Source organism: Ptychodera flava, chromosome 7, assembly GCF_041260155.1.
Source record: "Ptychodera flava strain L36383 chromosome 7, AS_Pfla_20210202, whole genome shotgun sequence".
NCBI classification, from domain to species: Eukaryota; Metazoa; Hemichordata; class Enteropneusta; family Ptychoderidae; genus Ptychodera; species Ptychodera flava.
The window spans coordinates 40,587,518-40,610,389 of NC_091934.1; the positions used below are offsets into that span (position 1 = coordinate 40,587,518).

The 22,872-nt window shown below is 36.8% G+C and overlaps 2 protein-coding genes across 2 annotated transcripts; one reads left to right on the forward strand and one right to left on the reverse strand.

Annotated features, from left to right (window-relative positions):
• Nucleotides 1-633: 633 nt before the first annotated feature.
• LOC139137554 (signal recognition particle receptor subunit beta-like) lies at nucleotides 634-10,235 on the forward strand. Its single transcript, XM_070705719.1, has 5 exons — nucleotides 634-767; nucleotides 4,822-4,916; nucleotides 8,468-8,628; nucleotides 9,024-9,215; nucleotides 9,705-10,235. Exons 1-5 carry the CDS (start codon nucleotides 644-646, stop codon nucleotides 9,922-9,924), a joined length of 792 nt encoding a protein of 263 aa, XP_070561820.1. The 5' UTR covers nucleotides 634-643; the 3' UTR covers nucleotides 9,925-10,235.
• Nucleotides 10,236-12,023: 1,788 nt separating this feature from the next.
• On the reverse strand, nucleotides 12,024-22,058 carry LOC139137557 (myo-inositol 2-dehydrogenase-like). Its single transcript, XM_070705723.1, has 8 exons — nucleotides 21,920-22,058; nucleotides 19,622-19,826; nucleotides 18,161-18,231; nucleotides 17,133-17,241; nucleotides 16,475-16,602; nucleotides 15,310-15,533; nucleotides 14,222-14,387; nucleotides 12,024-13,054 (listed from the first exon to the last, which is right to left on the reverse strand). The coding sequence occupies exons 1-8, from the start codon at nucleotides 21,930-21,932 to the stop codon at nucleotides 12,924-12,926; spliced, it is 1,047 nt and encodes a 348-aa protein (XP_070561824.1). The 5' UTR covers nucleotides 21,933-22,058; the 3' UTR covers nucleotides 12,024-12,923.
• Between the last annotated feature and the right edge of the window lie 814 nt (nucleotides 22,059-22,872).

The window sequence follows — 22,872 nt, forward strand, 5'->3', positions numbered from 1 at the left end:
TGTTCATCAACTTTACTCTTATTTGTTCACGTATTCCATCTTTTGGATATTTCTAAATATCACCTCATCTATACAAACTTTTACTGGAAAGATAGTTTTATACCTTTTCAACAGATCAAGTGATCTGAATTGAAGTTGTGCTACCCATTGGCAGACATTTTGACTTTTGATTTATTTGCCAAAAATGAAAACTTGACTCCCTTAAAGTATTGCATATGAAGAACAATCATCCGGTTGCTTCACTGTGTATTTAACAATTTTGGTATAACTTATCAAAATAATACCTTTCGACGAGCAAATTCATATTCTTCAAGCGTTTACACATCATTTCTTGAAGAGAAGTCTTGTGTTGCTTCTACAAAAAATTAAGTTACTTACAGCTGCAACTTTTAGTTCTTGTTTTAGACTGCTTTATGTATTTCGGTATATCGAATTATATTTCAGTTATATTATCATGTTATAAAAGACAAAAATGTAATATTTGTCATTTTACGGTTTTATCCGATATGCGTTGATGTATATAAAAAAAATGCGAACGCAACTTCGCAAGCATGTTGGGGTATGATCTCTTGGCATAACAAAAGAATAATTACCAAAGCGCTCAAGAGGGCGGGCTGCCGTCTAAATACTTCCGGTGTCAAACATGGCGACAAGGAGAGCAGACGGGCTCGACCAGTACGTAAATTTGATAAAAGAGGAGCTTGCTACACAAGATCCACTGATTCTAGGAGTAGGAGTCGCCGTAGTTGTTGTCATTTTAACTATCCGTAAGTAAAGAGTTCCAGGATAATGTTTTGAGTCAATATAACACAGGTCAATCTGAAGCATATGGTCGACCGCAGTCAAACAGAGGTGAACACATGGCTGTATGCCCGTTCATTTCACTTTATGTGCATCGCACGATGTTATTCTATTTCGCAGATAGACTTGCAGTAACGGACAGTCTGTTTCCTTTCATGAATTTGAAAGAACGGGGAAAACTGAAGATAAACGAACACAAACGCTAAAAGCACCAGTTGACTAACTAAAACACTAGTGAAATGCATTTTACAAAAACTTCAAAGAGAACTTTTTGTACCTTTCATTACAAACTAGTGGAGCTGGGATTCGTCCATCAGTGTACTCCATCTGGGTCCGCGTCAAGGCAACTGGACACAAACGTTTGTGGTTACGAAGTTTTAACAGGTTCCTTTAGAGTCTTCGGCTTTTTACCCTTTCCACATCCCTTATCCTAATGACTCCATCTGTCGCTTGTGACAAATGTTAAATGATTTCCGTGTCCGCTATTTTTTACTCTAGTAGGGATTTAACATGAAATTGATAGACAGCTACAATAATAATAAATTATATATCAAAAGAAAGCTCTCTTCAAGACCAATTGATTGCATTTTGTTTGATGAAAATCGGTTCAGTACATGCAGAGATATGTCCTGTTGAATTTGAAAAAAACTTTCTCCTGTTTAGAAATTATGCCATGGTAGACACCTGTAGTTATCATAACCACCAGGTGACCCCATTTTGAACATTGTTTAAGGAAACTAGAATTGCAATTTCTTGTGCTTTTTGCAATAACTCAAGCATTTCTTATTGAAAATTGATGAAATTTTTTGTGGATATTGCTGCTGACGAAATGTTCAATGGTTTTTAATTTTTATAAGTGAAAAAGGTTATTTATAATGCTGTTTACAAGGTAAACAAAAAACAATACCTGTAAAAAATCAAATGATACCTGTGACATTGATCGCTGTATGCATTATGTATCGTGAACATCTACAGAAATATGATAATCATATTCCATCATATTTACTTTGCATATGTGAAAAAAGTTTAGATTTATATTTACAAGGTAAACAAATAAACAACAATACCTGTTATCAATCAAATGATACCTGTGACATTTTAGAACTTGATTTAAATTTAACAAAATATTTTTTTAGATTTTTTTTAATTTGAACTTCGAATTTTTTTAAAAATTTTTTGTGTGATTACAACTTTTATTAAATGATTATGAAATATGTCTGATTAATGTCGATTTTAAGTTAAAACAAAGAACTTTTCCAAAAAGTCAAAAAAACTTCGTTCTCAACCCTTTGTCAATGCCGTAAAACAGCAACACGCATTTATAGAATGAACAACTGCATTAAACTGGATGCAAAGTTAAGCTGCCCCGGAAATAACATAGACCCTTGAACATGTCGAAGTCAGCGGTCCGAAATACAAACCAGTATAAATACAACTTTTTCAAAGTCCGGGACACCATCAATGAGGAAAGAACAAATTAATAATCTATGGCCTTGTTCTCCAGAGAGAACCAAAATAGTCCCCTTCTCGGGAACTAAAGATAGAAACTAAAATTTCAGTATAGTATCGGCAAAGTGTGGTGCTCGTTCGTATGCCTACACTGCAGTGCAGTGCTGGCTTGACAACTTCTCACTAAGTGTCTATCGAAAAATATCACCCGGAAGTCAAACTACTTCGAACAAGATAACGTTTGAAAGGGTAAAGTATATTTCTCTAGTTCCTTTCGTTAGATAAGAAATCAGACAAATCTAGCTGCAAAATCATGAACGTCGGAACTCAGCTTAGACCTGACACAGAACACTATGCGGCGAAGCGCCGATTACTTGTATGTGATTCCTGGGAGTGCCCGGATGTAAAGTTGGGGTGAAACCATACTCGCTAAAAAGGGCCTTAAGCATCTTTTTCGCATCGTCAGACTCGTAATTATTGCAGAATTACAATTAATATTTATCATAAAATTAATTTTGGGGCCGAACGTTTAAGGAAATCAAGATTTTCTTTCAAAAAAACACAAACGAAACACAAAGTTTGATCACAGATTGAGTTTTTTCTCGGCCGATTTTAACGTTTGCCCCCTCAAAATGAAGCCCATGATCTCTACTTTCGTACCAATCCAAAAAAATAGTGATGCGATCAGAATAAGTCATGCGGAGAGCCTATCAAAGAGGTATATGTTCGATCTCCTTTGCGGGACATTCGAGGTCACGGCACAACGCTCATAATGGACGCCAAAATCGCCGGTACGCGTGAGTTTGTAGTCGTGCTGCTTTGCCATTTATCGTAGTACAAAAGTGAAAATTTCCCAAAATGAAGTTAAAATAATAATCTTCAACACTACAGTTTCATTTTCTCTGATTATTTGGTCTATTTAAGAATTAACGCGAAAGTTCGGACTATACCTGCATCGAACGCGTACGTTCAACACAATTGTCACGTGACCTAAAATCCCTAACTCTGGTCTTGCCTCCGTCTGTCAGTGTCACCCCAACCCCCACGACTCGCCAGCTTATGCCTCCTATTTCCACAGCCTGTCATCCTTGTTTGCTTGGACAGGGTCTTCTCGTGTCCTTTACAGCAGGAAATTTTATCAGCCACAATAATTGTAGCCTGTTGGCTGTGCCAAGAATTTTGCAGGTGGCCACAGAGGTTCAAGCCACTGTTGTTTTTGGAGAGAATTGTTGTAGCAATTGATAATAGATGGATGGTGACAACCAGGACTTGATACCCGGTGCAGTGCCGATTTAATCCTTGCCAATTTCGTCCCCCGCGCATGCGCTGACTATCCAACAGTGCTTCACTTGGATAAGATCGGCAGCTGTAGCTGCCGATTTCGGTTCTGTTGCCGATTTCGACCCTCGACGCAAAATTAAAGTTCACGCTAAACTTTATTTCGTATAATCTACCCGTTGGTCACTTTTGAGTGTCTCAATTATGTGAAAATGTATTATAAGTTTGGGGAAGTGCATCAATCGGTGTAATTTACTTGGAACATAGAACTGCTATAGCTGCCGATTTCAGTTCTGCAGTTGCCGATTTCGACCCCGACCCTCGACTCAAAATCCAAGTTCACGCTAAAATTTCTTTCGTACAATCTCGGATGCATACACGATCTTGCCAGTTTGCACCCCATTATCGACAACACTGTTTCATCAGCAGGAATTTCGGTACAAGTATACGATTTGACAGGCTATGATAAGAATGCTTCTCAACAAAAGTCGAAACGGCTGACATATGATAGAAGAAAGTGGCTTTAGATCCCGGGTTTTAGATTCAGGCTACATGTCTGGGGCCGTTTCATGAAGAGAAACCATGTTGGATAGTCTACGCATGTGCGGGGACGAAATCGGCAAGGGATAAATTCGGCACGGCACCGGGATCAAGTTAATCCCGTTCACCTTTGACATTCACGGGCGGGATCGAATGTTTATGTCTGTGTAAATTACGGTCACAATTAGTGTGCACAGGAGGTTGTAAACAGGCCAATAAGTTCACATGCAAACAACAGATTATACGTAACTGAATATAACGGTGAGACCAGTACACTGAGAAACAACATTTCATGAAGTCTGCGATGCTTATAGCAATAACAGGTGTACTTCAACAGTAATGACAAAGGTACAGTCAATCCATGACGCCGCTGCAACTGACGTTATTACGTTCGGAATTAGGCTTACCCGAGGCCTGGCGCGGGCTGCAACTGTACAATTATTGCAGCTAAACGATAGCGTAGACGTTGTGCCATTGCCAAGATACCCTGCTATTTCCGATCGTTTCATCTACAGAACTAGTAAAAACCCTCTAAATTCGACCAGAAAAAATAATTATGGTTTGAAATCGTTGAATTAATTGGAAATTAACACCGTTGTGCATTATAATATATTAATATTGTTCTGTGACGAAACAAGCGGATGTTTTTCACATATGTAATGATACTTTGATCATGACCCCTGCAGTATGGTTGTCCAGGGGATGAAACTTCAGACAAAGATGATTTTTACCAATATTTCCGTTTGATTACAGTAATTTTGAAGTTCATCAGTGGCAGGAAGAATACACGTAGAAGTGTTTTACTGGTAGGACTTTGTGATGCTGGCAAGACGGTTCTCTACAGCAGGGTAAGTTGTCCCTGGTATTATTACCTCCCATTTGCCATACATATATGGCAATTGGGAGGTTATATGGTTGAAAAAAGTCTGTATGTGAGATGTCTGTCTGTATGTATGTATGTATGTATGTATGTATGTATGTATGGATGTCTGTCCGTCCAACGCAAAAACTCAAAAACCGCTGCACGTATTGAGCTGATTTTTGGTGTAGTGATGCCATATATGATGTAGATGTGCCGTTGTTAAAATGAACTTTTTAGTCCCATAGATATGCTAATGAGGTAGAAAAAAAAGCGAAAATGGTCAAAAATCAATAACTCAGGAACTACTCATCTGATCATTGTCATATTTGGGTTTTAGGTACCTTGGGTCCAACTCATTTAAACATATAGATTTGATGTCAATATTTGATGCTTTCTATTTTTAATGAATTTTTTTTCTTTTTTTGCCATTTTAGTAAAAAATCTTTTCCTCTTAAACCAATGGTTGGATTGCTTTAAAATTTGGCATGCAGGTACCTTGTGAAAACTCAAAATAGAATTCATCAAAATTATAACACAATTTGCAAATTTGTATTTTTGGGCAATTTTTGCCATTTTTGTTTAAAAAAATCTTCTTTGAAACTGTGTATGCCATTACTTTCTAATTGGGTGTGCAGGTTCCTAGGAGTGACCTGAAGATGACTCTCTGAACTCAAGCTGAAATTTGCAAATTTTGTGGTACTTTTTGTCATGCTTTCAAATTTGGTACATAGGTGAAATGTAGTAGGTCATTCATTCAAAGTCAAGTACTGCCTGTGTGAATGAGCAGATTATGATTGTGCTGTTCCAGGCTGAGGTGCTATTTATAGGAATGATGCAATGTTAGACGGTAATTGATGTTTTAACTGAATTTGACTTACATTGTATGTAACTCTTGTACTGTATAAATCCTATCAATTTACCCAGAAAAAATAATCAATATGATTTTAAATAATTGAATTAGTGAGGATATCAACAAAGCCAAAATAATTTTAGTGTAGAATTATTAGAAAGTTCAACTTTTTTGACAGTTCATGGTGAAATGCTTACCATCTTGGAGGATTAAAACATGTAAAGGCAACTTTCCGGAATCCCAACTTTGACATATTCTGAACCGTCATATATTGTGCTCTGTATGTTATCTAAAAGAAATTGCTCATAATAGTTTGTCATGATAGGTTGGTCACATAAATAGAGATAGAGAAAGTCCAATTTCCATTTATGGTTGACTTGGTAAGGATAAAATAAAATTACTTTTTGAGGAAAAAAATAGAGTGGTCAATTAAAAGAGTGGTCAAAGTGATAGGGTTTTTATGGTAAAGCTGGGCTGTAAGATTCATGTTCTATTTATAGGAATTATGCAACCTGTGTAAACAGTGCAATGAAAGTGTTACATGATTCCTTATAATGCTTTTGATGACCTTGAACTTCTTAAGTTGCAAACATTTGTCTCTTCTGTGTGCTTTCTCTGAGTACCTACAGGCTCAACTTATTCAACAGAACTTACTTGCAATGTTAATTTGAAAGTTAAAATGTGCTTGGTTAATAGGATGAAATACTGATAAAGATAACCAGCTGAAGATTCTTTATAACCTGACAGATATGCTTTTTTTATGACGTAAATGTTGATAAGCAAATCTTGTTTACTTTAATTAGAATGTAATTAACTCTCATTTATATTATTATAAGCAGTAGTATCAAGTTGATCAAGCTAATATTGACAAGTTGGTCGGCTGTTGGAGGTTAAAAGCTGTAAAAATAAATGTATTCATGTATGAATGTCTATCTGTTTGTTTGTCTGTCTGTCTGTTTGTTTGTTCATAGACCTGCGTTTTTTGGAGGGTCTATGGTCTGTCTGTATGTATGTATGTATGTATGTTAGTTATTATGTGCGGATGTATGTCTGTCGACATTAAAAACTCCTAAATCGCAGCACCTACCATCTTAGTATTTGATGGACAGGTGCATCGAGGGGTGGAGATGTGAATTTGTTGAAAGAAACGAAGGGGAAGGGGAAAAAAGGAAAAATCCTGCAAAATGCTAAAACTTTGTAACCACTGGCCAGATTTGGTTGAAACTTGGTATGCAGGCTCTTTATAGTGACTTAAGGTACATTTCTTCAAATTGTGGTGAAATTTTGAAAGTTGTATTTTTTGGGCGATTTTCCCGTTTTTTGTCAAAAAATCTTTTCTGAAAGCACTCATCCCATTGCCTTGAAAACTTGTATGTATGATCCTAGGGTTGGCCTTTGTCAGATTTGTTCAAATTGTGGTGAAATTTTCATATTTGTATTTTGGGGCAATTTTTCCCATTTTTTGTCAAAAAATCATTTTCTCCCAAAGTATTAGTTGGATTGCTGTAAAACATGATAGTCTTGATCCTAGGGTTGTTTTCTGTCAGACGTGTAAAAGTCATTATGAGATGGAGCATTTCATATTGCTGGGGTATAAGATTAATTTGGACTTGCAATGGAATTTTCTTAGTCAACCTGTAAGAATGCAATGTCATGTGTGTACTAGTAGTTAGTATCGCTGCAAAATGGGAGGACAGTGTCATTGACACTATTTTTATATCTGATAAGATTGAACATGAACCCTTTGAGCACCAAAGTCAATTTTTGTCACCTTCATAAAATATACCGAAGTCAATTTTTTTCAGAGTATTTACAAAATTTTGATAAAAAACTTCAACCAATGAAATGTGGTATCTTTTTGGTCCAAAATAATCAAAATAATTACAGAAAAATTCATAAAATTGGTAAAATGTTCAACTTAAATTTTGGCGGGACAAAATTACAGCACTCAAAAGGTTGAGCAAATTTTTTTGAAAAAAATAGGACATGTTAACAGAAATCAAAGATTTTCATACTGTAAATGAGACATTGTGTGTTTTTAACAATGGATGTACCGTGAATTAAGTTATTTCCCCTCCTCTGAGAATGGTCATTTGTTACAGCCAGTATGACTTGTCCATTATAATATATCTTGACCACCTTCATAAGTTCTATATAACGTAAATGATAGACTCAACTGCTTAAAGATCTAATTACATATGGAAGCCAAAGCATGAGGATTTGTCACTGACTAATCCTGCTGAAAACATTCATAAACAGGGTGATTCTTACAAACTGGACCTGATAGCATACGCCACAATTAAAAGTCTTCTTGTTAACTTAATTGAAAGGGTATACCAGGTGTACTCAAGCTTGTAGTTTATCAAACATGCCCCTTAAGCTTTTGATGTCCATAGAAAACACTTTCTTCCTCAGTATTGTGTATCTTCACATTTATCAATGACATAAACTGTACACCTGTTAAGACAGGAGCACTTGTTTTCCAGGATATGTTCGTATTCCATGGAGTTTTTTTAATGGAGATTGGTCAACAGTTCTTAATTATGTGTATGTCTGAATGTTTATTAAAAGAGATTCATCTCCGGCAATGCTGATGTCTAACTCATTTCTCAATGACTCACGTCAGTGATAGGAAACATGCATTTGGAGATAAATATGTAACAGGTCATGTTTTCTTTTCATCACAGCTAATTTCTGGAAAATATGCGAAGACCCAGACTTCAATAAAAGAAAATTCTGGCAGCTATGAAATAAAAAATGAGAAGAAAGGACGTCTTAAAGTGGTTGACCTTCCAGGACACGAGAGACTGAGAAACCAGAGTTTAGACCAGTTTAAAGATCAAGCCAGGTCGGGGGTCAGTTTATTCCTTATTTGGAGAAAAATGTTAATTAGATTACTTCATTTCTGACAGATCCATCAACCTGTGAATTTACAAGGAATGGGGAGGGGTGAGGGGGTGGTTTGAACTTGTTAAAGTTTTGTCTGGCGAGATTGGCAGTGCAAACATATGTATGTGAGACTTACCATGATTTCACCCATTAAGTCATGGTAATTGTCAATACATTGGTCATTATAGTAATCTACGTGTAACATGTTTTCAGTTTATCAGCAAATTTCTCTCTCAGAATTGTATCAGTTATCATTGTTATAAGTTATGTCAGTGTAAATTATTTGAAAGCCACTGTCAATTTCCTTCAGTGAAGACACTAACAACTGACTCTGAAGTCTTATTTCACTTCCAGGGGTATTATCTTTGTGGTAGATAGTGCAACCTTGCAAAAAGAAATCAAGGAGGTCGCAGAGTGTCTGTACAATGTACTGAGTGATAATGTAATCTCTTACAACTCTCCACCGATTCTTGTCGCCTGTAATAAGTCAGATGTCACTACCGCCAAGTCTGCCAACATCATCAAAACACAACTGGAAAAAGAAATGTAAGTCACTCTTGCTTTTGAAGCATTGATGTGTGCGCCGCGTCGTTGTGTCATTGGTGTTCACCATCTGCCTCCGTGCTGTAATATTGATTTACAGACATGTATAGCCAGTTGTCTTTCAATTAACTCTGAAGAGAATGATTATGCGCTGATGTTGATCAAGTTGACATCAACACTCAACCCTCATCTTGTCTGGCCTATTACATGCCCTTCTGCCAGATCAGTATCAAGCCAAAACCAAGATGTATTTTCACCTACTTGGCATGTTATGTTATTCCAGATTAAGTCAGCAAAAATCCACGTTTACAGAATCTCTGTTTTAAAGGGCGGATAGTTGCACGTGAACTTGGCAGGATAAGGGTTAATGGTTAAGTAATTGTATTGTGTTCAACTCAATGACAAATTTAGTTTAAATTGCTCTAAAGAGATCAAAGTAAGTTGCAACTGTAGCATTCATTTTATTTCCATTTATCTATTCTCTCTCTACAGGAACACCCTTCGTGTAACTCGTTCAGCGGCCTTGGCTGGGACAGACAGCTCTGGAGGAAGCAATAACGTATTTCTTGGCAAACAGGGGAAAGATTTTGAGTTCTCTCATTTGAGTCCAATTCAAGTTGAGTTTGTGGAATGCAGCGCCAAGGGCAGTAAGGGGGAGGCTGCTGACGCAGAAATTGGAGAGATAGAAAAATGGTTGGCAAAGATTGCATGATGGGAATGAAAACACATTCCAGAAGTGGGTTACACATTAAAAACCTTTTCCCCTATTCTAGTTCAACCTCATTGTTCATTTTAATGACCTTTACATGACCTCACAACCTGGTTTTCTGATAGTGTATGGTATCACAATTTCAGTTATGATAATGTCATCAGATAGACTGAAAGATCTGTCACTCAAGGGCACTCTCTACTTAGGAGGGAGGAGCATTGAGAGCGCCCTCTAGCGACGGATCTTTTAGTCTAGTGACCAGAAACATGGTTGTCTTATAGGAGCAATAGCTGTAGCTTTTTAGAATAATATTTGTCACTACTTGTTCTGAAAAAAAGACATGTTTCTCCTTCTCCCGACATTGTTAACTACAGAGTATTAGCCTTGCTAACTCAAAATAATGTCTGCAATGTGTAATTTTGGTTAAATATCATTTCTGGTTGGAATCAAAATTTAGTTAATAATATCATTGGATAGAACATAAATACAGGTTGTGTTGACAAGTTGTACACAAAGCATGATTGTTTGAGAAAGGCAAGACAATATTGTATTTTACTTAAAAGAGTGGGAAATATATGAAAAGTTACAGCTTTTGGAGCAATAGAAGTGATTTTCAGTGGCAATTCATTGTAAAATTCAGTAAATATGGCAAGCTGTCACAGAGCTGTAAATCTTGTGGATTCATATGATCCATGAAAAGACCAGGATGTGAGGTCAGGTAGGGGTCAAGAAAATGGCTGACTGCTTCAATAGATGATAAACAATGGCTAGATTCCTTCACTTCAACGTACTCTGTTGTTCATGCTGCCCGCATGTGTGCATGGAGTGCCTACAACTAACTTGATCTTTTGGTCTTGGGTGCAGCTAGAATTGTAAATTTGGAAAGAAACACACGTCGCACATTGACTTATACAACTAATATTTTTTGTTGCTAAGTAAAAGCGCAGAGACAAATTCTTCAGTACGTACTTGTAGAAATAAGACACCATTAATAGTAAGTATCTGTTCATATTTTAGACAAAATAAATCCAAGATCTACAGTCAATATATGTTTGTATGATTCAATGAAACGGTTCATATTTTTTGCTGTAAAGGGAAGTATTGTTTTTTTAAACAACTACACCTCAGCGCCATCCAGTCAGTACTGACCAAAGTGTAACTTCTTATAGACAATTTCAAAGCTGTGAGGATGGAATGACGTTGCATTAAAGAGATGTATGGTGAGAAATGTGATATTCCAAACTCTTTGCAAAGTTTTGAAGTATTTGTGTTATATATACTTACATCATTTCCTGAAATAAATATTTGCAAAAGTTTTGCAAAGGTATAGAAGCGTATTCCTTTTGGTTACACTTTCTCTCTTGATCAATGAATCGTCTATATCAATTTAGTCATATTAGATGATAGCAGTGAAGTTCTATTAACTCAAATGTTCCTGGCATTTGCAAAATCACAGCCTCTTCTGCTTGGTGATGTGGATGGTAATTCTCTTCAAGGTTGTACATTTCCAAGTACTCCTCATTCAGAACCAATCAAATGCCTGCTTAGTCCATAGTTTGTGTGGTTCATGCACCTTGTATGTACCTGTTCTCAAACGAGCATGATAAAGATATTGACCAATTGAAGACAACTTTGCGAGGCCGTTGTACAGTAGTCTTTCCTTCACATAACATCAGTTGGTGATGCGAGCAATTATCTTGTCAGACATGAACAGATTTCAAAGAAAGCAAAATCTATGCGATCAGGAACCTTTATCAAATTTATTTTTTATCAAACAGTCCATCAATATTTTTTGAACAGCGTGGCAAGAAAGTCAATATAAGGCTTGTCTTAGTTAGCATTGAGATGGGAAAGTCATTTGAGCGATATTGACAACAACAGCAGTGTAGTAGTAATTTTCTTTAGCGCCCTCACATGATGAAATTGTAGAGATCAAAATCTATGATGGCAAACGCATGGTGTAAGACTCATATTCATACTTGCAATTCAAACATAGAAGCAATTCACAAAATGCGGGTTAGAAAATGAGCCTATCAATATAAGAAGGTCACGGTCATATGTAAGTGTTGGATTGTGTGGAATAAGCAACAACAAGACTCATGTTTCCAGTAAGGTGTACAAGTATTCATGTTTGAACACATTTATTGTTTTCCCTGAGCGCACCTTTGTGTGCAAAATAGCCATCTGAAGTGTGAAAATTTTCACATTAGCCGATCATGCCAGAATTCAGGTGCCAATAGATGGTCTCTAACAAAAGTCAATACTTTGAAAAAGTTCATTTAATTACAGTGATTAAATATATATTTCATATATATGCCTCCAGCTCATAGCTTTTGAAATCAGTTTACAAATTTTTTGAAATTTCCTTGCATCAACCTTACACATATACCTGTCATTTGTAAAAAAATGCATCAAAGAAATCTTCGTAAGTCCATGGTGCGTAAATTAACTCAGAGGGCGCACTCATCAATGGTATCATGTTGGCAAATTTCCATTCACTGCACTGCATTCATGTCGGTGTCAAAACTTAAATATTGCACTGTACTCCAGTCTTGCGTGTTTTTGAATGTGAAACCAAGTCTCTCAGCCAATTTAATAACACACTGCAGACATTCAACATAGTCTATATACCCTGTCACACAATAATCTATAGTCTTATAATTTAGTTAATGTTTTGACTTTTGCATTAGCATTTACAGAATATGGAAATAAAGGTTGTTCGCAGTAATATCCTTATGATTCTCTGATTTGAAAAACAAAATTTGCACAGGATGTGTGAAAGAAATTGCATTGTTTTTTTGCATACGAAAATGTGAATTACATAACAATTCTGGTTTACAAACGGAAGTCCTGATTAATACTGGTATTTCCGATGTAAATCTCAGTTTCTTAAAGTTAGTTTCTGGGAGAAAACGGTTCATATGAAAGTGATAAAATTACTTTTAAGTTAGAAATTGATGATATGTGACTATAGCAGAGGATATCCCATGGTGCAACAGTGTTCAGGAATATACCATTTTGCCATCAACAATCTTGATTGGTTTCCCCTGTCTGTAAGACTGTTCACACGCTTCAGCCAGCATCGATGCCTGCATGGTATCGTGGCGTGTGATTTCACATCGACTTTCCACACCTGTAATGAAATAGAGGATTAAGAAAGTTTATATAGCATCTAATCAGGTACTGGTGGGTGTCATTTGTATTTTACAGCATGTCTGTATTGCTTTGAAAACGCATCGCTTCTCGATGTAAAGTACTCAGTGCCAAATTTGAGGGCGCTGTCGGTATGTGTGCAATACACACTGTTATTATCGACAAATGGATTTTAATCCAGACATGATTTCATTTACCAGCCACAACATATACGCAATGCAAACAAGCCATTGTGTTGGCAAGACTAGTACACTGCATTTCAACACACTTTAGGGAAATGATACAAACATTAACTTGCTTTAGGAACAAACTATATATTATCAGTTTTCACCAATATTTTGTGTCCAATGTCCTCACGCCGAACAAATGATCTCAAATATCATTTCGTTTGCCTCTTTGAATTAAAATCTCAATTAAAATGTTAATTACTACATGATTAATTCAAACTTAGTTTACGGAAAATGATGAACAATGCATGTGTAAACTTTAAAGCCTCTACCATAGGTACAAGATTCCTCAAAACCAATGTTAGAAATTATTTTCATGTCTTTTTGCTTGAAATGCCATATACTTGTCCATTTATGCCGTGTGCCTTTTATACAGGCAAGTGACCAGTAAACAAAGGAGAAAAAATCGTGGTTCTCTCAAACGATGTTTCACTTGAAATGAAGACATTTCTCTGAATTTTTATTTTTCAAGTACAAAATTAACGGTATGTCTGCATTGATATTGTTAAAATTATCATTTTAAATGTTCAAATGACAAAACAGATGACAACACACTGACAAATTATCAATTAGCACTTGGTTGAAGCAAGTTTACATGCTACAACATGTGACGCGACTGGCTCTTCTAATCAAGGGGTCAATAGGTCCGGTGGTCTGACATTTGGGAATTCAGAATTTTGTCATGAAACAAATGTCATTCCAGAGGTCCAGAGATATCTGACTGAAATTTACAGCAAAACATGATAAATGCTGGAATATTGAAAATAAACCAAACCATTACGTTTGTATTGATGTTGGTCCTTGGAACTGTCAAGTACTGACTTTTAAATTTGTTTGCAAATTATCGCATCACATCTTTTGGTCAGTCAGATCACATCGCATGCTTGTTAGTACTGGCCGATCAAAAGTTACAAACCAACCTGTCACAACATCTAAGAAGTGTTCAAGTTCAAGTTTGTAGCTGTGGTCGTATCTCTGCTCAAAGGAAGCATGAATATTATCCTGTTTCGTTCCCGCATTTCCATGGCTGGAGACTTCACAAGGTCTCGTATTGCTTGTTTCTAGCATGCCTTTACTTCCAAAAACCTGCAAAAAGCGATATGTATATGCTAATTGAGCTTATGAGTCATGCTGAGATCGTAAATTAACATTTTTTGAATAGAAGACATTTTAAAATCCACATTTAACATGATTTTGATCATACCAGTTTATCCTTTGGTAGGCTTCATGTGTTTGTTTATTATTTATATATCTGTTCCATTTGTTTGTTTGTTTGTTTGTTTCGGTATTTTGTTTTGCCTTGCACGCCGACAACCTGTTGATTTAGACAATTGGAACTTTACTACGACAATTATGCGACTTGTTCAGCAAAACAGACAATGAGGAGGTTGCTGAAGAGATTCCCTTTCAATTTGCTCAACCATCATCATCATCATCGGTAGCATCGGCATTATCATCATCGTCGTTATTCCGGGGTGGAGGGGGCACGGTTTTGACCCCCTTTTTCGCCTCACGTAGACTTTTGACAAAGAGAATTTTGATAAAGATTTTGACCCCTGTCTTAATTTGCCCACAGGAAGATTTTAAGCTATCACTTTGTAGGAAATGTAAACTTTTGAACCCCCTCCGATTTTACGGAAATTTGTAGAGCTTTTTGTTCCAGAGTACATCTCGGCCCAATTAATGGTTAATGTCCTCCGGGGGTCAATAGCGTTGTAAAATTTGTCATCCTCAGCTGCTGTTTCTTTTATAAACTTAAGGCCGGTTATAATAGCAGCAATTAAATATCAAAGACAAAAAATTGATTATATTACACAGACATTCTGTAAACATCAAATGTAGCGTTGAGATACACAAAATCATCGAGCTTGTTGAATATACACAGTACTGCCTTCGTCTTAGTGCGTAATACTGTGTTCTAGTGCATTTAACAAATTAATGAGATCCCTGTTGAAACTTTGAACACGCCTGTTTGTGTTACTTTTGACCATAATAGACACAACCTTACCTCAAGTCTTTGGTCGTATCCATACACAGCATGCCTGCTGATATCAATCTGCCCGAGAGCGCCACATGGGAATTTTAAGACAACTGCAACAGTATCAACATCATCCATAGCAGCAATATCTGCGTTGAAGCAGTGAGCCTGGGCATACACTGTGGATGGAGTCTCACCAACTATCCAGCAAATCATATCAAGGTCATGTACAATACAGTCATGGAATATGCCACCTAGAAAAGAGCAAGTTTATGATCACAATATCAATGTCATTAGAATCTAATTTCATCTGTTAGTTTGTGGACCTGTGATACCAATCAAATGTTACAGAGCACTTCAAACGATACCCCTTCACCCCCAAAAGTTAGTACAATCCAATTGTGGTCTATGATAAACTAGGACCTGCGTACAATAAAATGAGGTTGAAGGGGTGAACAAAACGAAAATATTGTAAAAACAGAAAAAGTTAAAATCTGTAAGGCTCATAAGTCTATGTGGCACTCTCTTGTTATCGAGATGATCTCATAATCTGTACTGTATGCGTCAATCTGAGGGTCGAAAACATCAAAGGAGTTTCATTGGCCAAACAACACAGCATGCAAAACATGTCTTGGACATACTGTCTTGGTTAGACTAGCTAACCTGCCGCTTTGCTTTTCTCGGGTGTACGCAGTAATTACTGGCTAACCATCAACGAGACAGTCTGCTGAAGTTTTCCTTATACTACGATGTTTTGATGTTTATAAGCCCAAAGACTTGGGCAAGTCTATGTCTTAGTCGCTAATGTTATAATTACATAGCTACTATAGATCATTGATAGGCCCCAGAATGTATGTATATGAGTAAGCCTAATCGATTTCTATTAGGCCCTGGATTAAACCTCCAATCTCAAGTTTATCACAGTATAAATCACCTGGAATGGCAAAAATGACGTGATACAAGTAACATTTTACACAATCTATGGATTTTACTGTAAAATGTTGGTTAAAATGACGTGTTGGAAATCAGAGCGCGAGTGCAACGCTCGTCGATAATTAACGCACTTTAGCGAAGGGTGTGACAAAATTCTTCGGTCCATAGCCAAAACTTTTTCCAAATACAAGTGGAATGCTCAGCTTAATGGTAAGAAGAACACATTAGATGTAATTCCAAAGTGTATCGAACTTGACCTTACCAGATATCTTAAGATATGACAATGGAGGAAGTGGCGCATCTCTGCTAATAGTCTTGATTTGTTGGACCTGTCCGATCTCGTCAGCTTTGACACGTTGATATACATTGCGTACTGCTGGATCAAATCGTCTGCAAGTATGTAAATTATGATTAACATCTATGTCGGTCATATTTTCTAACATCGATGAAGGAATAATGGGTGTAAGTTAAAAGGAAATCTTCCATGACGTCATTATCCCATTAAAACGCGGAAATATATAACCTAAACAAATCGTCATCTTAAACAAGACGCACATTTACAGAAATTCATCGGCGTTGCTAAACCAAACTGGGTCCGTACAGAATTTATTTTAATCAACGCACTCCTAGGGGATCCAGTTGCTTCAAAAAAGACCTGTGGGAAGCCCCTAAGAAACCCTCACCGTTCACATAATATACATCGGGCCCTGTGTTGTTCAGGTGGACCAATTTTCACATTAGTTTATGTTAACACTCCTTTTGGTGACTGTCTACATTTTGCATGAACTGTGTCAAAATCTTGAACACCTTCAATTTTTGCGTTGCATGTGCTGGAAATGAAACAGAGAACATACTGCCGTCTAAATTCTACCACAACACATCCACCTCATCCTGGCTACGAGATAACGGAAGCAACTCACCGATTAAACGCACAATACAGAGCTTTGTTAAACTTCTCCGCATCATCGTAGCAACTCTGTGTACTTTCAATGGTCCCAGCGATTGGTTTTTCACAGAACACTGACTTTCCTGGTTGTGTGTACAGAAAAAAAGGACCAACCCAATCAATGTTTAATATTTATTTTCTGAGATTTTCAAGAAAATACAGAAATGTTAATTTACCTCATAGAAGATTTTGTCAACCTTAAAAATACCGCCCGAAAAAGTAAAACATCGGATTTAGTAATAGAATGAGAATACAGTCGATGACATCAATTTTGGCCAGAAACTGGTCATGTTTTAAGACAAAAAGTGAGGAGTTTATTGCGCATGTGCCGGGACTGGGGTCACAAACAGTCACGGTGAACACCTTGCAGATGAAAAGATCTTACAAACAATCATATCTGAAAATCGTTCACTTTATGCATCCTATATGGTCACGCCAACTTTAATCTGGGTTTGTTTGGTTTTTCTCGGTCATACTTTCACAGTCCTTCATATTGTGTTGCGGGAAGTGACTAAGTCTTTATTTTCTTGGCATCACATATTGGCTTAAACTAATTTAAATTAAAGAAACGTTACAACTGATTTGAAAACCAAACAATTTATGCTTTGTACTTTCATGCCGACTATCCGTCTCTCTAATTTAATTAAGACGTAAGGGTTGTAAAATAGTGAAAATAAGAGCCAAAATATGAAGTACTTAAATATTTTGGATCAAAAGATATTCACATTCTTCATCCTTGTCATAAGTTGAACAAATCTGAGTAAAATCATTTCTATATTTCATTAAATCAAACATTACAGCGGCTGGACTAGGAGTATGGCAACTGTTGACTAACCACAGTTTGTTTATTGGTTCGATAAAACGAGTGCAGTGCCAAAAACAAAAATACTCGAACCATTTTATTTTTGTTATGTTGAATTGCAACACCACACTTCAATTGTGTTACTAAAATCCTCTCTTTTGCATTGGACTGACATCTTAAGTTTCTAGTTGTATACATACCTGCTTTGAGTGCAGCTCGCACAATCTGTTCGTGTGTATGAGTGGGCGTGCAAACAACAACGGCATCAACACTGCAATTTAAACAGAACATAAAGGCTATAATCAACACCAGGGGCTACGTATAGGCCCCTCTATACTACTCCAAGCTCTATACAACCCCAAGAATATAGTCCATAACCTCAAGAAAAATTCAAGACTTCATGAACAATTCAGTTGCATTCATGTAGAACAAAACAAAAGACAGCATTTAGGTTTTTGGTGTGTCAGAAAGCATTTGTTCATAAATGAAGCTAGTTATGTAGTAAACATGTCAATAACCATACAAAGTAATGATGGCAGGGATGTGATACTAAAGTAATAACGTTGTTTTCTGCTTCATACTGCTACACTTTTTTGTCTGTATAGCTGTGGTTTTCGCTGAACTCCGTGATTGCAACGACAAATTTTAAAATTTAACCAATATAGCAAAATACACTTTTAGCTACAATGAGCCTCGGGGATAGATATTTGGACTCTCAATTGTTTCCAGTACTTGTCTGGCCTACAGCTTTTGGGGACTCATTTTGAAGTTTTAGTTTTTTTGAAAATCCAAAATTTTACTTTTCTCTATAGAGTTAACACAGGGATTGCCCCTTTTTGAATTTCTAATATCCCTAAATTAACGTTAGGTTATTTGTTCCTCCAGTGCCAAATTTTGCACAGTGACATCCATAGTTTTATTCTTGATTTGGCTAGAAAATAGTTGAAAATTTCATAGGGGAAAGCTTGAGCAAAAGTTTGTCTTTCGCTTTAATCAGGCAGACTTCTGATTATTATCCCCCTCAATCGGTAAGATCTAAACTCATGTAAATTTGAAATAGTACAACATCATCTTTTCTCAATTTCAAAAAATACTTTAGACATTAAATTGAGGCAGTCGTCGGAAAATCTGCTCAAAGGTTGCCAGGGACCCCTACGACCGATGTAAACACTGTATCTAGGGTATGTTGGCGATCGTAAAATTTAAATGTTGCAGCTATGCTGACTTGATGCATCTAGATATCATTCTTGAAATACATTGCTTGTAAACAAGAAAGTCGCAAACGCGCAGTTCCGACGACTGCCTCTCTTTAATATCTATTTTGCAGCAAACCAACTTTTGATAGTCTGATTTTGTGGCAGAGAGATTAACGTCATTGTGTTCATGTGTTCGGAATATGTGATGAAGGCCACTCTTACATAAGATTCTAAGAAACAGGGCTTGTGGGCGTTATACAGCTTTATTCATGTAACAAATGGCAGCTTCAGTTCATGATCAGTACCATTACAAATGTGAAAACAAGCTAGCAATGCTTATAGATATTGATAAATTTAATAGTTCCGTATTGAAGTCATCGAATTCTTCAAAATCACACTATTAATCAGATGGCTGTAGGATCTTTTAGATGTGTCCCGTCACCAGAACGATATTCCCCACTTTACCTGTTATCTTCCAAAACAGGTGTTATATCTTTGCTGTCGGCTACCCTCGTTTCGTCCAGAAAATACTTCTTCACAGCCCTGTGTGCTTTGTCTAAATCGTCCTCCACTATCCATTTCAAGGGAGTACGATAGTTTGCGATGATGTTCTTAAAGTGAATGCTTCCAGCTCTCCCGAGACCAAATATGGCAAGTCCGACTTTCCTGTCTTTGTGTATAGAAAACCTTTAATTTAATTTTGCATTCACAAAATGAAGCCTATGCTTCTTTGTTCTAAAGTACAACCTATACGTTTGTTTTACATTCTTTATAGCGTCGTAAATTAGGTATAGTGCCAAAAGGACGAGCGAGAAGTGAGATAGAGTGAGATGTGCTTTCTATTCTACACAGAAATGTTAAGGATTGCACCACTTATTGTATGCTATTAACATAGAAATAAGAAGATTTTGGTTTGGTTTTTGTCAGTTGAAACAGTGAAAATAAAACGAAGGTTATTTCATTGTGTCATTCAAAGCAGCAACAGAAGACACCCTTTCAACATACTAAGATATTATGGACCAGTTGTCGAACATGTATAATTGCGCAAAAGTCACAATTACAAGTGACTGATCAAAGTCACAAAGTCACATCATATTAAACATGAAAAAACATCAAACAGTGATAGCTGTATTGACGTCTAGAGATGAAACTAATCAGTGCTGTAAGATATTTTGAAAGGAGTGTGCACCTCTTTCGAGTATCAGGTACTAGCATGTATTCATGTACAAAGTCAAGAAAAGTTAGAAGTCTTCACATTTACGAAAAACACGATTGGAACTAATTTGGGATTATTGGATAGTGAAGTAATGTCGATTTAATCTACAAATGTTATCTCATCTGCTTTTCTTTTTATATTACGCACTTGTTTTTATGAGTAATTTGCAATATTGCAACATTCAGCTATACGGCACCTAACACTTTTGAGAAAATTGCAAAATATGAAAATCCAATTTTCCCAAATTAGTTCCAATCGTGTTAAAATTTACGTGTATAATTTGAATGCATTTTTTCAAGATCGTTTATACAGAAATTCTGGACTTTTTTATTTTCTTTAAAACGTGTGTACAATTGTGCTATTTATGAACAAAAATGGTATATTAACTTTGAATATAAGAACGTTCTATGTCATTGAAGAACTTGGTGAATTTGTCGTCCGAGGCGCACTACCAGTCCAGCAACATGCCAACCAGCATAGCTGTTCGTGAAGGATTGTACTCAAGTCCTACTATACCAAACTTAGACCACGCTCGAACGACATAAACTGCCAGCTCCGAGGTTACTGACACCAGTTTTCAATCTTCGGCTGTACTTTATCGTGGTCAAATTGTTTTGTTACGCCAGATGATTTGCAAACACTTACCGGACAATGGAATAGGCGAGGGACTATAATCTTTGAACACCGTAACCAACCGGTCGATAGGATCAAATGCGACAGTATTGTTGCGTTCGCGTGTAACATTGTATGCTAATGTCTGGATTATTAACCAATATATGTGTCATAACTGATCAAATCAATATAAAGACACTAACGTATTCATCATAAAAGCATGCATGTAAAAACACAAATATTCGTGCGCATGTCATAGTGTTTTATGTCCTAACGCTTTCGCTGAAAAGTCCATATTTTAGTGTCAAAAATATCTGCTTAGCCACCAAAAATACTTCCATGTCGAAAAGACTTCAATCTGCTTTGTGAAGTTGTATCGTCACTTCTGAGGTTTAATTTTTAACCACCTGTTCTTGTTATTGATGATAGAACAGGTTAAGTGTTTGCAGCGACCGATCAAAGTCCATCGACAGTCATGTAAGCAAAGACCCAACTTCTATATTCGGATTGCTTGGCCTTTCAATTCTGCAGATACATGAGATGTGAACGCAACGTAATGCTCGTCTTTCGACATAACCAGAGGCATAAAGAAATTGGGTCCAATCAATGTATCTTCTGTGATTTTTGTCTCTCCATTACTGTGCCCTAAATCTCGCCTTACCAATCAGGCTGTTCGTTTCAAATGCCAGATTGTTTTATCGTTGGCGCGGCGTGGTAAATATTTTCTCAATTTCCAGCAAAGCCGGGCAAGAATTGAATCACACTTCCTTAATTGTTATCATAAACTACTTAAAAATCTCGATCAAATTTCGTTCGGTATCATTAAATCAGAAAACAGAAACGGTAGGACAGAACAGAAAAGGTACAATAGTATATGGACTATAATGTACTTTAAAGGGTTTGAAACAGTAAATATTAAAATGAATTCCACTAACCTTTTGTTTCCATAGCTTTTGTTGTAAATATTGCACGGTTAGTATGTCGGCATGTACAACAGCACCGTTATATTGAATGAACTGGCAGTGTACTGAAATCAAATAAACCTTATCTGTCCAACTATTGACACACCTATTCAATACGTAACTGAAATCACGTGACCACCAGTGACGCGCAAATCAAAAATTAAGTCAACATTTTCGTAGTGGTCCTTTTAACGACAGGAATGCTATCAATCATTTGTAAAAGTCGAAACAGGCGTGCAAACATTCTACTTTGAGAAAACGCGCCTTAGCAGATGAGAGACGAATATCGATGCTATGTAATCATAATTTAATTTTCCCCCAGGCTGACAATCCTGATTGTTCCTTGTTCATATATTGGGATTGCCAGTATTCAGTATAAATGCGCAGGCAATGACGCTGTCCGCTGCAAATTTCTTTGGGCGAACAGATGTGCCGATAGTTCTTCGTGCTGGCAATCGAGAAAAAAGTCAGACTGGCAATTTTTTTTGTCGTCAGCAGGCGGAATAATTTCATTGGATAGCTTCGTCAGATAATTTCACCAGATAGCTGGAGAATCGCTGCTGACTGGGCAGAGTACATGATTCGTTGTTTACAGGGTTTGAATAAAACATATGGCGGGGGAAAGGGCTTTGAAGAACTTTGTTAGTAAAGAGGGGCAGTGGGCTTTTGTAATCACGATAAGGTCAACGGGGTAGTGGTGGGGGTAGGCGGGAGGGGGGATTTTTCAAATTGTAGAAAGAGATCGGTTAGAACAGATTTCCTTTTCTCTTGAAATTTCAGGTTTGTCCAGAATATCTGCGACCAAAGAATCATGTATATGTGCAAAAACTCTTCTATGTAAAACTGGCTGACTTCCCTTTGGTTATCCATTTTCTTCTGGGAAGCCATCAACGTAAGGTTTGATATTATCTTATGTCTATACCGCA